The sequence below is a fragment of the Megalops cyprinoides genome, chromosome 1, assembly GCF_013368585.1.
Source record: "Megalops cyprinoides isolate fMegCyp1 chromosome 1, fMegCyp1.pri, whole genome shotgun sequence".
Classification (NCBI taxonomy): Eukaryota; Metazoa; Chordata; class Actinopteri; order Elopiformes; family Megalopidae; genus Megalops; species Megalops cyprinoides.
This window is the reverse complement of record NC_050583.1, coordinates 12,531,872-12,546,933: the sequence shown is the minus strand read 5'-3', so window position 1 is coordinate 12,546,933 and position 15,062 is coordinate 12,531,872. Positions and strand designations below refer to the sequence as shown.

Sequence of the window (15,062 nt, the reverse complement as noted above, 5' to 3'; positions counted from 1 at the left end):
CTGTGAGTCGGGTAATGTAAGGACACGTATGGAACAGAGGGGGGCATTCATACTTCTTCGCGTAGTACATGGAACAAATGCTTTTAACAGGTCTGTACCTGATTTACTGTTGCCTTTTAAAGTATTTGTAGCTAAGTATATGATACTGACTACTATGACACAGCAAGAAAAATACCATATTATAACAATGATCTATTTTGATTCAATTCAAAATCAGAAGTTGAGTGACGTATTTAAATAAAGATACTTCTCCTCATGACTCTAAAAGAAAACAACAAATCAGTTTTAACAAAGGACAGGAAATATACAAAATTATTAGATATCTTTGTATAGATACGTGCGTACAAATAATATTTAAAAATGGCAGGGATTGCAGCCACGAAAGAAACTAGAGAGAGCATTTCAGATTATTTTTGTAAGAATTTCTTAATTTTGTAATAATTAAGGAATGTTTGGTGAATGGTCTTCCCTAATCTATCATTAAATCATTTATGGATACTGTTCATAAGATATGGTGCCACGAACATAAGCTATGTACATGCTTCCAATTTACAAGACACGAAATTCATAGTAATAGAATATGATGAACAATTATATACGCGCATGTATATGTTATGTAGATACAACTTCTTACTCCCCTATTCCTCTATGTTATACTGCATATAATGAGATAAAATTATGTCTGAATACACCAATACGTCATGTATTGGTTCTGTATTTCTCTAGATATCCTCACTTTTTATAAATTACGATCTGAACTTAAACGTTTAAGAGTACGCGCTCTGCTTCAAAATAATAAGATGCATGAAAACGTAGGGGGCTTGTTTAAGGCTATGGTGGTACAAAATAAATGCAATTGTTACAGTCTTCAAACTCATATTCATACACTATTATTATTATTATTGTTATTATTATTATTATTGCTGCTGTTGTTAGAATGTTATTGTTTTGTTATCCAGGTCCTCTGGGTTGCATTTTTATGGGTTGCATTCCTATAGATTATATTACATTATGTCAATCAAAACCATTGACATAAATGCATTTTGAAAATTACTTATGTGACAAATTCGCTAGGTAAGGATACTGGTCTACAATTTTGTCTGAGGAAAATTAAACTGACTACCGTTTATGTCGTAAAATAAAATAACACATTATTAAGTAGCTCCAGTTGTGTTCATGCGGACGTTGCTTGGCATTCTGTGCACTCTCTGTTCAGACCCCTAGGGGTTCACCTGCTGGAGTCTAGACGCACTGAAATAGCCCACTTTCCATAGCATTGGTGTGTCTGTCCCTCACACACAGTGAAAGAGGCGGGTTTTTTGCTGTTGCAGTATACACAGAGAGACCACGGCCACCATCACAAGCCACAGAAGATCTTAATCTAAGGTGCGTCTATATGCTCGTACGCGTGATCGAGACAGAGAGGGGAATCATCCGTCTGTGCGATCGGTGACATCTGCGATCTTCACCCCTCTGGGAAAGCGTTTGCCCTCGATAACTCTGCGCTCGCCGTCTCGCCTTTGCTCACAATGAATGGCTGCCTGTAGCGAGAGAGAGGGAGAGAAAGCTTCTGACTCCTCCATTGAAACACTTTCCAGCGGCATACAGTGAGGGGGTGAGTTTTTACCAGGCTTCACGCCGGCTTGTCGGGGTCGCGTAGGGCAAACCGGTACCGTGTGGGAGACTGGACAGCCAGCCGTTGTTTAGCGCCTTGGCTTTGGGGGAAATCGGATCGGTTCGGAGTGGTTTTTGGGGGTTATTGTTTTTGGGAAGGTGTGTGATGGGGGATGGGCTCACAGGGAACGGCACCAACAAAACTTTAACCACTTCAGTGGCATCACAGCTATCACCTCGGGTTGGCGCTTCCACCCGCGCCGCGAATCACTTAGCAACTTTAAAATACAAGATTAGAATATTGCTCTAAATACATGGGAGAAGTGGCCAGTAAGTAGCTAGCCAAAGGTATATGATGGAAATTTGAATTTGAGATAAGGATGGTGTACATCACGTACCGGCGATAAGTGGTTAAATGGTGTCTTGTCTAGCGACTTCTAACCCCCCTCCTCCTCTTTCAGCGCTGGTTTAGTCTGGCTCGCCCCCAGTTGCTGCATTTGTCCCGGGATGACCTGTTGATGTCGGGAAAGATGGAGCGTGTGGGGGGATGTGACTAGCCCCCCTTCGCCGCCCCCCCCCCCCTCCCTCCCCAACACCATCGCCGCCGCCGCCAAAAATATAAATAAAAATCGAACATTTAAATAGATAGATTTGACGAATTCTTATTGTTGTTGTGGCTTTCCTCTGAAATACAACCCCGTTCAAGATAAGCAGATTTTTTTCTGTTTTCTGCGAAAGAATAATGCGTGTGTGCTGCCGAACCTAAAATTTGACTACAGTCAGAAGATCCCGTCTCTGTAGGCCCTAGGATGTAACTCAACCCGACATCGCATTGCATTGGCACAGACAGTGCGAGAGCGGCGGATGTGGACTCTTAAATAATTTATTTGTTTGACTATTTTTGTGTCAGAATTTATGTGGGCGTAGTAGTTAATAGCGGGGAGGCGCTGCATCGGCAGTGAAAATCGGGGGATTCTGTATTTTTTTCGTCGGCTGTCGTTCCCCTGGCCGTGCCAATTGAGCGCCCCAGTCCTACCGGGCAAAGATACTGGCACACGACGGGGCACCGCCAGCTTGCTAACGAGACCGCTTTGCAGTTTTCCAGCTGCCGACCCGAGCTAAACACGACCGGGGAGGCATAACTTGCACTTCCTACACTTGAGGTTTGCAATTAGTGATGATTTCTTTTCCATGTAGCTATTTTATATCAGTCATGCTTCGGGGAAGGGGGGGTTACATCACAATATCGCTAGCGGAGTTAGCTGCACCAGCAGGCAAGCTAATAATTGCTGAATTCTGTCTGCACGAGCGATTTGGAATCCGATATCAGTAATAGTTTTAATTAGAGTACTAGAAATAGAAACATTAAACATTAACGTGAAATGGGATATAAAATTACCCAGAAGTTATGTTTAGCTCGCTAACTATACATTGTAACATTTCGCTACCTTAGCTAACCTCTTAACCAGGAAATGGAATGTCACCAGACATGGCTAGTCGATAAATTGTTAGAATTTTTCCTCAGATGTTGGCAACATTTTTACATAGGTGCAATTAGTTATACAAGGTTAGGGTCATGATTACATTTTTTTTAGTTTATTTAAGCAAATTTAATTGAAAGCAGACGTCCAAAGAGGAATTTTACCTTCATCTAAAACAGTGAGAGAAGCAATAATTAATAGAAAACAGTTTCTGTATTTCCTGTAGTTATATGCTGTGAAGGTATACTTGTGTGGTGACATGCTGAACCGCTGTGTTAACGGGTTGGGGCGTCAGTCTTTGAAACATATGCATTGGGGCAGAAAACTTGTTAGTGGGGTAAACTTAGGTGACCTTCTTGCCCTTGATCTGTTGAGTGTCGGGCACGTGCATTTCTTAAGTCACTGAGTGGCACTTAATATGAAAATGAATGCATCCGGAATGTTGATGCCATGGCCCGTGCAGACTTCCTCTCCTGCCCCCGTGTCAGAATTAGCCTTGCTAAACCAATGTGATTCGGTGACAGAACGAAATGTACCTTTGATTTATTTTATTGTGACCACCTGTCCTTGTGCATGTTTTAGCTGCGTGTGTGTGTATTTCCCTGAGTACATTGATATGAGCTATTAAAAGTGGGAGGGTCATTTCACAAGCTCAGGATCAGGCAGCACTGCTCGGTCTGTGTAACGCTAGCACTTGATTTAGTGTTCATGGTCATGTTGCAAGGTAAGGTAGGGGCAGTAGACACAGAATTTATTTAAAAGTTAGAAAATGCTGATTTGTTTAATTAAACTATCAGCTTACTCCAAAAATCTTATGAAAAACTTCCTTGCTGGGTTCCCAAATTTAGCATCGTAACTGTCAGACGGTGTGAAGTCCCTATTATTAGTTCTGAGTGTACTTGAATCTGTTTTAAATGTCTCTGCGTTGTGTCCTGGTTTCACCACACAATTCCCGTCCTGCATCTCAGGTTTGCTGTTCCTCGTAGATAACTGCAGACTGTAAGAAAGCAGATGCCCAGCTTTATTATATAATCACCATGATGATATTTTCCTTTTTATATATAAAAAAACTACAGTCATTGAAAAAGTTGCAGACATCGAAACATTAAATCACTATGTCCCTTGTGTTGGGTAATTGTCCAGGATAATTGTTACGAATAACCAAAGAAAGTATAAATGGTAATAATTCTGCTATTAACACTGGTAGTCTGGTGGTGGTATTGACAACAGTAAAGACTCCGTCTGGTGGTGGTATTGACAACAGTAAAGACTCCAGGGATGGAAATGGCAGTCCTGGTGCACAGCAGTTTGGCTTTACTGGAATCAGGTTAGTGTACTGAGCAAAATCTGTCTGGTACATGAACCTGCTTCTAGTAAAACCTGGAGTGGCTCGACCTCTTATTCCCTGGGTGTGCTGCCTTATCTGTTATCTGTCATTCTTAGTATGTTGTTAGGTAGGTTTCTGTCACTGCTATGTATGTGTACAGTGTCATACTTTGTCCCAGGGCAGTGGACGTCAGTGGAAGTGCCCATGAGCATCTATCTGCCTGTGTAGACGAACCTGATTCCATTTGCTTTATCTAAATTGGCCATAACTTGTGCATTTTATGTAACCTGCAATATTCATGAAGCGTCATCACATGAAGTGCCAAATGAGATGTCTCCTTATGAACACACTAACTTTCTGCTAAGGTACTGTTGGGAGCCCAGAGGTTGTGGTTAAAGCTAAAGCTGAAGTTTAAAATTTGGAGACCAGTTCTGATAGACTTCAGAAATAAATGTAGAGCGAGTTTCCTCGTTTCAGATTGCACAGGTAACATCAATTAGTGAAGTTCATAGTGTGTGGTGGGTGTGGGGGGACTCAACAGTAATAAATCCAGGTGACACCAGCACCTGTGGATTGGATTCAGCATGATATCAATATTTCAAGTGTATGTTAAGAAGCATTAGCAAAAATAGGACGTATAGCCCACCAGGGATAGAGTTGGACAACCTGTGTGTATGTGTGTGTGTGTGTGTGGAATAAATATGTATGTAAATGTGTGTTCGTATATACATTTGCGTGTTAGTGTGTGCGCGTGCACTTAAAACCTGTCACTTAGGATCATTAGACTTCAGTGGACTATTTCAGCCTGGTACACTTACTAAAGTTAATAACATAATGTTAACTGGACACAGGAGTGTAGTAACCTCTCGTTCTCTCTCTCTCTCCCGTCGGGCAGATTCTGTGGTGCTGGGCATAGCACCATGGCTCAGACGCTGCAGATGGCGATCCCAAATTTCGGTAACAACGTCCTGGAGTGTCTGAACGAGCAGCGGCTGCAGGGGCTGTACTGCGACGTGTCGGTGGTGGTGAAGGGCCACGCCTTCAAGGCGCACCGCGCCGTGCTGGCGGCCAGCAGCTCCTACTTCCGGGACCTCTTCAACTCGGGCAGCAAGAGCTCGGTGGTGGAGCTGCCGTCGGCCGTGCAGCCGCAGAGCTTCCAGCAGATCCTATCCTTCTGCTACACGGGCCGCCTCAGCATGAACGTGGGCGACCAGTTCCTGCTCATGTACACGGCCGGCTTCCTGCAGATCCAGCAGATCATGGAGAAGGGCACCGAGTTCTTCCTCAAGGTCAGCTCCCCGAGCTGCGACTCGCAGGGGCTGCACGCCGAGGAGACCCCGCCCTCCGAGCCCCAGAGCCCCGTCACGCAGACGGCCGCCGGAGGGGCGGCGGGGGCCGGCGGGGGCGCGGGTGCGGCTGCCGCCACCGCCGCCGGGCGCCCCGCCTCCTGCCTCACCCCGCTCCCCCTGGTGTCGCGCGTCAAGATGGAGCAGCAGGAGTCCTCCTCCCACTCGGTGGTGTGCACCCCCGTGGCTAAGCGGCTGTGGGAGGGGGGCAACCGCGAGGCGGGCGGCGGCTCAGGGGGCGGAGGGGGCGGGGGCATGAGGAAGGCCGCCCGCTTCTCCCAGGAGGCGGCGAGGGGCGGCGGCCTCCAGTCTCAGGGCGGCGCGGGCGCCCACACCGGGAGCACCACCAACAGCAACAACAACAACAACACCACCTCTGAGGGCACGAGCCCGGGCAACCTGAGCGCCTACACCAGCGACTCGCCCATCTCCTACCACGACGACGAGGAGGAGGAGGAGGTGACGGAGGACGGCACGGAGGAGCAGTACCGACAGATCTGCAACATGTACACCATGTACAGCATGCTCAACGTAGGAGCCGCAGGTGAGAGGGTGCAGCAGCCACGCAGAGCCAGCCACTTACAAGGAGTGTGGATGGAGCTGGCATGCGTTCAAAGGGAGCTTTTCAGGTCATGCATTCTCATTGCTCATTATACCTCTTGTTATGTTACATTTAGAAATTTAGTTGATGCTCTTATCCAGAGCGGCTTGCAGTACAAAGGTTCAAAAGTACATGTAGGAAGTCCACATAACGTGTGGATCCATCACAGATTGCCAGAGTAACCACTGTCATATTCAGTACATAATAAAATGCTACAGTAGTCAACAAAATGTCAACAACTAATGTCAAAATGCTCTGGCGGTTGTTTTGAATCGAGAAAGTGGGAGAGAGAGAGAGAGAGGAGAAGTAGGTGTAAAGTGCCAGGGCATTGTGGGTAAGTGTAGGTGTAAGTGCCAGGGCGTTGTGGGTAAGTGTAGGTGTAAGTGCCAGGGCATTGTGGGTAAGTGTACGTGTAAAGTGCCAGGGCATTGTGGGTAAGTGTAGGTGTAAAGTGCCAGGGCATTGTGGGTAAGTGTAGGTGTAAGTGCCAGGGCGTTGTGGGTAAGTGTAGGTGTAAGTGCCAGGGCGTTGTGGGTAAGTGTAGGTGTAAGTGCCAGGGCGTTGTGGGTAGGTGTAGGTGTAAGTGCCAGGGCATTGTGGGTAAGTGTAGGTGTAAGTGCCAGGGCGTTGTGGGTAAGTGTAGGTGTAAGTGCCAGGGCGTTGTGGGTAAGTGTAGGTGTAAGTGCCAGGGCGTTGTGGGTAAGTGTAGGTGTAAGTGCCAGGGCGTTGTGGGTAAGTGTAGGTGTAAGTGCCAGGGCGTTGTGGGTAAGTGTAGGTGTAAGTGCCAGGGCGTTGTGGGTAAGTGTAGGTGTAAGTGCCAGGGCGTTGTGGGTAAGTGTAGGTGTAAGTGTCAGGGCGTTGTGGGTAAGTGTAGGTGTAAGTGTCAGGGCGTTGTGCGTAAGTGTGTGACGGTCGCCGGTGGCTGATTGGGCGTCGTTGCTTTGTGTGCCGGCAGCCGGCGAGCGCGTGGACGCCCTGCCGGACCACCTGACCACGGACACCCGCAGCAGGATGCGCATGCGGCAGGACCTGGCCTCGCTGCCCGCCGAGCTCATCACGCAGATCGGCAACCGCTGCCACCCCAAGCTCTACGAGGAGGGAGACCCCGCCGAGAAGCTGGAGCTGGTCTCAGGTCAGCCTCGCTGCCGCTTCACCGCTGTCTGTAGACTGCAGCTGATCGCAGATCATCAGTTACACTGTTCTCTATTGCATTTGCACTGGTTTCTGTTGCATCTCAGATCATCAGTTACACTGTTCTCTATTGCATTTTGACTGATGCTACTCTCGGGTCAGTTTCACTGCTCCTTATCACTGTTTCCAAACAGATTCATTGGTTAAGTACTCTACCTTTCTGTTTTAGTATCTGAAATAATATAAAGGAAAAGAGATCAGACATAGCTGCTCTTCCATGAGGGTTACGATGCGACAGTTTCCGCCACATCTTCATTTAAAGGTCTATTCATGCGTGCTCCGTCCAGTCTCACTCCACTGAGCACCTGATATCCTACAGAATATCACTTTATATACTCTCGCAGTCCTTTGCCATCACGGCTGATTGCACTGTGAGTTGTGAAGTGCTTCTCTCTAATGTAGTGGGTGTGTATGTCTTTGTGTGTGTATGTCTTTGTGTGCGTGTGTGTCTCTGGTGTGTTTGTGGTCTGCAGGCACCAGCGTCTTCATCACACGGGCCCAGCTGATGAACTGCCATGTCAGTGCAGGGACTCGGCACAAAGTACTGCTGAGGAGGCTGCTGGCCTCTTTCTTCGACCGGTGAGTTCGCCTCCTGCCTCACGCCCCTCGTTACATTCCGTGTCTGCACTACATTTAATCGCGTTGTTGTCGTTTAGCCGTTATCCAGAGAAACTTGCACAGGTTACAGTTTTCGCGTGTTATCCATTTATGCAGCTAGATATTTACTGAGTACCTTGCCCAAGAGTACAGCATTGGTGCCCCAGTGGGGAATCAAACCAGCAACCTTTCAGTTACAAGCCCTGCTCCTTACTACAACTCTACACTACCTTTGCCACTGCCCTGTGGGGGCAGGGGGGAGCCAGTGGCACAGCAGCCACCGCTGAACGGGTGACATACTGTTATACAGTTCATATACTGTTCACAACACAGCGGACATAGGGATTCTCAAAATAATTTGTGCAGTGGCGGCTGCTTACTGCAATTATACTGTATGCGTTTGTGTGCTTGTATGTGCATGTGTGTGCGCGTGTGTGTGTGATTCGTGCGTGCGTGTCTTTTGTCTGTATGTGAGTGTTTGCATATGTGTGTGGCTTCTGACCGTCTCCCTCTTTCCACAGGAACACTCTGGCCAATAGCTGTGGCACAGGCATCCGTTCCTCGACCAATGACCCCAGCCGCAAGCCGCTGGACAGCCGAGTGCTGCACGCCGTCAAGTGTGAGTCTGCTGTTCCGCGTGCGCGCGCACACACACACGCACACAATAAGGATTATTTAAACTCAGTGCTTGTTACAGTCCATTGTAGTCATCTATAACACAGATATACACGAAAGTGACCTTAAGCACATCTGGAAGAGCCTACAATAAATTCACACCTCAAACAGTTAGAGTCGTGTGGATTGTACATACTCTGCACCACATATCTGTGCAGATAAAAGTAAACCTGCCCCAGACACACGCTGGCTTCGGCCGCGCGGTGCTCTCTGGTCTGTGTGGGCCCGGCGTGACTGAGTCCCCGCCTCCCGTTGCAGTTTACTGCCAGAACTTCGCCCCGAGCTTCAAGGAGAGCGAGATGAACGCCATCGCGGCCGACATGTGCACCAACGCGCGGCGCGTGGTGCGCAAGAGCTGGATCCCCAAGCTGAAGCTGCTGATGGCGGAGGGGGACGCCTACTCCAGCTTCCTGCCCGACACGGTGAAGATGGAGGAGGACGGGCTGGGGCCGGACGGCTTCGAGGCCGCCGGCCTGGAGGCCGGGGCCTCCGGCGAGGCGGGTGCCTCCAGCGAGGCCCTGCAGGGGGTGGGCGGAGACAGCAGCACTTTGTTTTAGTGAGTGACCCTGGTTAAACACCACCCCACCCACCCCCCTCCTCCCTCCCACCCGAAACCCCAACCCTACACCCTCCCCCCAACCCCACACCCTCCCATCCCTTGTCCCAGAGCCCCTTGGGTCACCCTGGGAGGGAGGGGGAGAGGCGGGTGAGGTGATCAGAGTGGGTGGGGGGAGGAGGGAGGGTGTTTCCAAGAGAACAAGAGATTGACAGCCCAACCGCAGCGTGTGCGGCCTCTCCTTCTCCCTGGTCTGCTGTTAACGTTTTTATTTCGTACCACGGGCAACAACAGTGCCAGAGGTGGGCTGCGGCGTCGCTTATCAAGGCCCGCCCCCTCCATATCAAAAAAAAAAAAACACATTCCCCCTGTGGGGCGGGGCCAGGGGTGGGGGCGGGGCAGGTGGGGGCCCGCGAGTCTGAGAACACTGTCCACATTCTGAATGTATGTCGTCAGAGGCGTCGGGGGCCGGCGTCGGGTGACGTCAGATTGTATCTTATCCCCCGAAACGAAACCGCGACCAGTGGTGTCCGAGGGACTCTGGCAGTCCCGCTGCGGGGGGCTCGTGCTGGGAACACTGGGTGGATGAATCTGTGTGTCCCAGCACCCTCCATCCCCACCCCCACCCCACCCCCCACCCCCTCGAACCCTCAGTGTCGCGTTTTCCCCAGAAAGTCGACCATTTCTTTTTACTTTCCTTTTTATATCATTTTTCTTTGTTTTTCCACTGTGTGTAATAAGCAAAGGGTCCCGCGACCGAGGGAGTTGTTACTGAAGATTGTAAAGAAAAGAGGCATGGAAGACACCCATGTGTCGAGATTATATTTATCTATATGCACATATCTATTATGTGTGTGGAGAAGCAGAGATGGATTATTTTAAACTCTCCTTTTCAGACTGAATTGTTTGTGAAGTTAATCCCCCCCCGCTAAAGATTTTAACTGATCAACAAAAACAACTATTATTATTATAATTTTCTTTGCTTTAGCAAATCTTATCCAAATACAGTGTTGTTTTTGTTTGTAATGTTGCCCAGACTCTGTGATGTGAGTGTGTGTGAGGGTGAGTGTCTGTTTTTGGATGAGACGGCACCATATTTTTCATGTGACCCGTGACTGGGATCCAGGGGGGTCCTGCCCCCCTCCGGACCCCCCCACTCCCTGCGGAGGGGATCGGCCTCGACCCCAGTGACCCCCCCAAGGTTTTGCAGGCGGTTGTCCTGGTCTGGTTGCCGTGTCACGCGCCATCCTCAGCAATAATTCACCCACGTGTCTGGCCCCTGCTTGCCCTAAACACACGAGCGCCTTTGCCGTGCTGGTCCGGGGCCGTGAAGGCATTGCTGAGTCGATTGGACGCTGCTGTAGGCACGCCTCCAAAAGGGGCGGTCCTCTCTGTGACTCCCACCGGCTGTTGTTCCTCGCACTGACGTGCCAGATTCCAGCCCTCTGCTCCAGGGGCTGCCGCTCTGTCGGCAGGCTGGGCGGGCGGGAGCTCATTTGCTCTTTGGTGCCCTCGGCCTCCGCGTGGTGACAGCCAGTCTGTGGGGGCGTCCGCGTCGCACACTCCCTGATCATTGGGGGCGAAGCTCGGGAGTCAGTTTAGCATCTGTCAGTCCCAAACAGGGAAAGGGGCACACGCATTAGAGCTCTGTGTCTCCCACCTTTTCCACGTGTAGGTGTGGGAGGAGGAGTCGGGGCACTACACTTGTCCCATCATGCACTGGGACCCTTACAGGCCCCGTCCCTCTGATGCTGACTAATGCGGAGCCCCCAGAGGATGCAGTTTGTGCTCCTGTCAGGTGAGGGCTGCTAGGAGGAGAGAACTTAACTATGCGAGTTCAGTGTGGAGGCTGTATGTAAGTGTTGACTTCAGTTTGACCAAGGTGTGGGCAGGGAGCATAGCCTGTTTTACGTGACTTCAGAGGAGTGACGCTAAAGCCAGACCTTGACTCATTGCTGAGCCCCGGTGGAAGTGGCATTTTGCTCACCAGGTGATGTTGTGAGGACGCCTGCAGGATTGGTCATCACTGCGAACCTCCTGATCTGATGAAAAAAAAAAAGACACACCAGACATCACTTAAAAACATTTGAAATGGTGCCGCTTTACGTTTGGGACACAGGTCATGGCAGACACTAAACTGCTGGCAAAGACGGGAGCTGGCAGTCGTCACAGTTTCTTTGACATGGGTTTTACTGAGGAGGGAAAATTCCATTCCTAATATTGTATAGAAGTTGCGCTTCAGTGGGAACAGCTGACTGAATGTGTTGTGCAGTGACCAGAATGGCACAGGCCCACCACGTGGTTTTGCTGGGTGTCCGTACATCCAGCGAGACTCAGAAAGTACCCCGGGGGCTTTCCCCACTGCGGGGCAGATGAACGCAGCAGGCTTCAGGGCCCATTGTGTGTGCGAGTGAAGCACCCGTTAAGTAAAACGCAGTCTGAGGCTGTCAAAGAATGGTCTTTTAACCCTGGGGGGAAAAAAATCATTCAGTTCAAGTTTTATTAAGATATCAAGTTTTTTTAGATTATGGCAGGTTTGTGGCTGAAAGGCTGAATCGCAAAGGACTGTTGTTCCTGGAAGCACACAGACGTAAACGTGTCTTGTGAGAACCCTTCGACAGGGCTTTGGGGGGGGGGGGGGGGGGGGTCAGCTGTGACGGAGAAGCGAAAGGAGTGTTACGCAGACAGGGTCTCGTCTTCCCGCGGTGGCGGTGGTGCTGTGCTGGAGAGACTGATCCGACTTTTGTACATGAGAAAGAGAGAAATTTGCACACTTGGGAAATGTGTTTCAATGCTGCCTTAAGGAAAAAGAGTTTGTGCCTGGGAGCTGAAGACATTGCCGGTCTCCTGGAATGGGGAGGGGGGGGGGGACTGGGGGAGGAGGAGGGGGAGGGTGGCTGCTGACTGGGTCCGTGTGGATGCGTGCGCTCTGATATGTTGATTTCTGATCCCGTAGCATTGTTCACGGCTGTGCCCAGAGGCGTGCACGCGTGCATGTGTGCGTGTGTGTGTGTGTGTGTGTGTGTCTGTGAATGCGGAGGGGGGGTGGGGAAGGGGGGCGTTGTGCGTGTGCCTGTGTGTTGCGGAGGAGGGGAGACGTGTGTGCGTGTCCGTGTCGGCGCGTGTGGGTGGGCGGGCAGGCGGCTGCCTGGCTCTGTGTCGAAGTGGGGACGCAAAGGCCCTCCGTTTCTCTCGTCTGACTCATCTTGAGCGACACGCAGTGCAGACGCAAGCAGAGCGGGGGAGGGTGCTGTGAGGACACGCGTGCACACACACACACACACGCACGCGCGCACACGCAGGCAGGCACAGCTGGCAGGGAGACATCGCCTAGACAGCTACATCAAACAGTTACGCCTTAGCAAAACAAACCATCAAATCTCATTGAAGCCCTAATCTGATTTGCCTGTTCATTTTTTTGTTGAATTTAATTTTCACTTCATGACCCAAATTTAGTAAATGGGTGTGTGTGCGTGAGAGAGAGCATGCTGTCATTTTTGTGTGTGTGTGTGTGTGTTCCTGTCTAGCAGCAGATGGGAATGCTGGGTAATGGGGTGGGCACAGTTTCCCCCAGGAGACCTAGACCGTGTTTTTTTTCTGCACCTTTTCTATCGCATAAAATTATGATGGTCTACATTTCAGAGGCTCGGCCAGTACGGAATGTACAGAGTTAAAAGTGATTCCTGATGTAAATATTGATGAGACTGTCAGACTGATTTTTATCGTTGTAGATTTTGGGGGGTGGGGTTTGGGGGAGAGGGTGGTTGATCGACGATTCTGCTTTTGAAGAGGCCTGCATGTTCGACGATACTTAAAGGCGGACAAAGGGTTTGTCGTTGACAGTTATCGATTATCTCTCTCTGCCCAGAGATGGGGATGGAGGGGGGCAGGTAACTGAGGGAGATATGATCCCATGGCCTTGCTACAAAGATGCGTGCGTGTTTAAAGGGGGGGGTTGGGTTACGTCTGAATGGACAGACCAGGCATCTCTCTAGTGTCGCTGGACAACTTCGGCGGAGCTGGGCGGAAATTCAGACAGGAAAGTGAAGGGATATTTCCTCGGTATGTTTGTGTTTTTGTAAAAGTGCTGGGAGCCCGACTGGGCTCTTACTGAAACTGCTACTGAGAGACAAGGAGGGAACGAGAGATATGGAGTGTGGGACCGTTACGCGCTCCGTAAGCACACGACCGACAACAAGGACTGTGTCCGGGTCTGGAGGGAGCGCTGCGAAGCTCCAGACGGCGATTGTTGCTTTTTACCTAAAGTTTTTATTTGTATTTTTCTTTTTTTTTTTTTCTCCAACAAAGTAAATACTTGTAGTGTTAGGTTGTTCAGACTACTACTAATTCCATGATTAACGAGTAGAGTTGCCAATTCTTTTTATAAAAGGAAAGAAAAAGCCGAAGTGTATGATAGTTAGAGAAAGAGTATGGGATATTTTTGCATTGTGTATATGATTGAAGTGCTGGGGGGTGGGGTGGGTGGGGAAGGGGGGAGGGGGTGTCAGCTTGGTCCCAGCCAAGGAGCTTGTTGATGGCCCTATTATCGCTGTGGGGGGGGGGGGGTCATTAAGTACTGCTGAGTGTGAGGGGAACGGGCCCCTTTTCTGGAGAGAATGTAATAACAAGAGGCCCAAGCCTGCCTCCATCTTGAAAAAAAAAAAAAATCAAACCAATGTTGAATGAAAGCAGGAGGCTGCCCTATGTGAAGCTTGCGCACGCAGCTAGAAACCCTGTCTGTTGGAGGCGCCCGGCGCCAGTTGGTGTTGAGTAGTGTTGCCGCAGCATGAAGATAGGCTTTGACTGATTCCAGCCATTACCAGCATCCCACCAGCAGGGGGCAGCACACCCCCAGAGAGGCACCAGGTTATGACAATTACTCCAGGCTGGAAAATACCCTTACTTCACTTGTTTAAGTGCAATTTGGAAAAAAAGGCTTTTAAATGCTTTCAGCAAAGCTACCAGCTGGTTGGTAATTCGTGTGGTTAATTTGTATTTCGTGGCTGCCGTAGTGCAGACACACCAGCTAGCTGGGTTGTGGAGGCAGCGCTGTCAGGGCCAGGGCGATCTTAAATGGGGCATTCGCCCCGTTCTCTAGCTTTCGGGGCAAAGACGTGAGCAATGGAAGTGGTCCTGTCTTGTTTTAAATCTAGTGTTCTCATGGGGGTTTTCAAATGCGTCTTTATTAAAACTTAAAAATAAATTAAAAAAAAAAACATTGTGATGTAAGCAAAGAGCTGACCTTTGACCTTTATACTAAAGAAAAGAGGAAAATGTGTTTATAGACAAAGGAAAGAAGACGGGATGATTGAGTGGAGTGTCCTGTGAATAAGAGGTGTCTCTATAGCAGGATCCATGAGCTCTGTTTTCTGTCTTGTCTGCCTGTCACCCCTTCCACACGAGGGAGGGGGGGAAAGCACCTTTTGGGTTGGCCTTCACTGTCTTCGGACTGTGAGTCAGCAAACCGGCACCTTCTGTTGAGTTTTATTGTTTCAAAGTGTGTGGAGGGGTGGCAGTAGGGGGTTGGTTGGTGGGGTGGGTGGGTGGATATGTGTTACAAGTTTTTTTTTTTTTTTTTTTTTTTTTTCCTAAGCTGTTTTGTTTTACATTAACCCCCCACCCCGCCCGCCTCCTTCCCCTCCCCAGGCAGGCTCTAGGGGAGGTGGTGAAAATG

General features: G+C 49.5%; 1 protein-coding gene across 1 annotated transcript; it reads left to right on the top strand.

Annotated features, from left to right (window-relative positions):
* Positions 1 to 1,533: 1,533 nt before the first annotated feature.
* Positions 1,534 to 9,427, top strand: LOC118779501 (nucleus accumbens-associated protein 1-like). The gene is made up of 6 exons (XM_036531647.1): positions 1,534 to 1,615; positions 5,318 to 6,312; positions 7,325 to 7,501; positions 8,034 to 8,139; positions 8,679 to 8,776; positions 9,091 to 9,427. Exons 2-6 carry the CDS (start codon positions 5,343 to 5,345, stop codon positions 9,387 to 9,389), a joined length of 1,650 nt encoding a protein of 549 aa, XP_036387540.1. The 5' UTR covers positions 1,534 to 1,615; positions 5,318 to 5,342; the 3' UTR covers positions 9,390 to 9,427.
* The last annotated feature ends 5,635 nt before the right edge of the window (positions 9,428 to 15,062 follow it).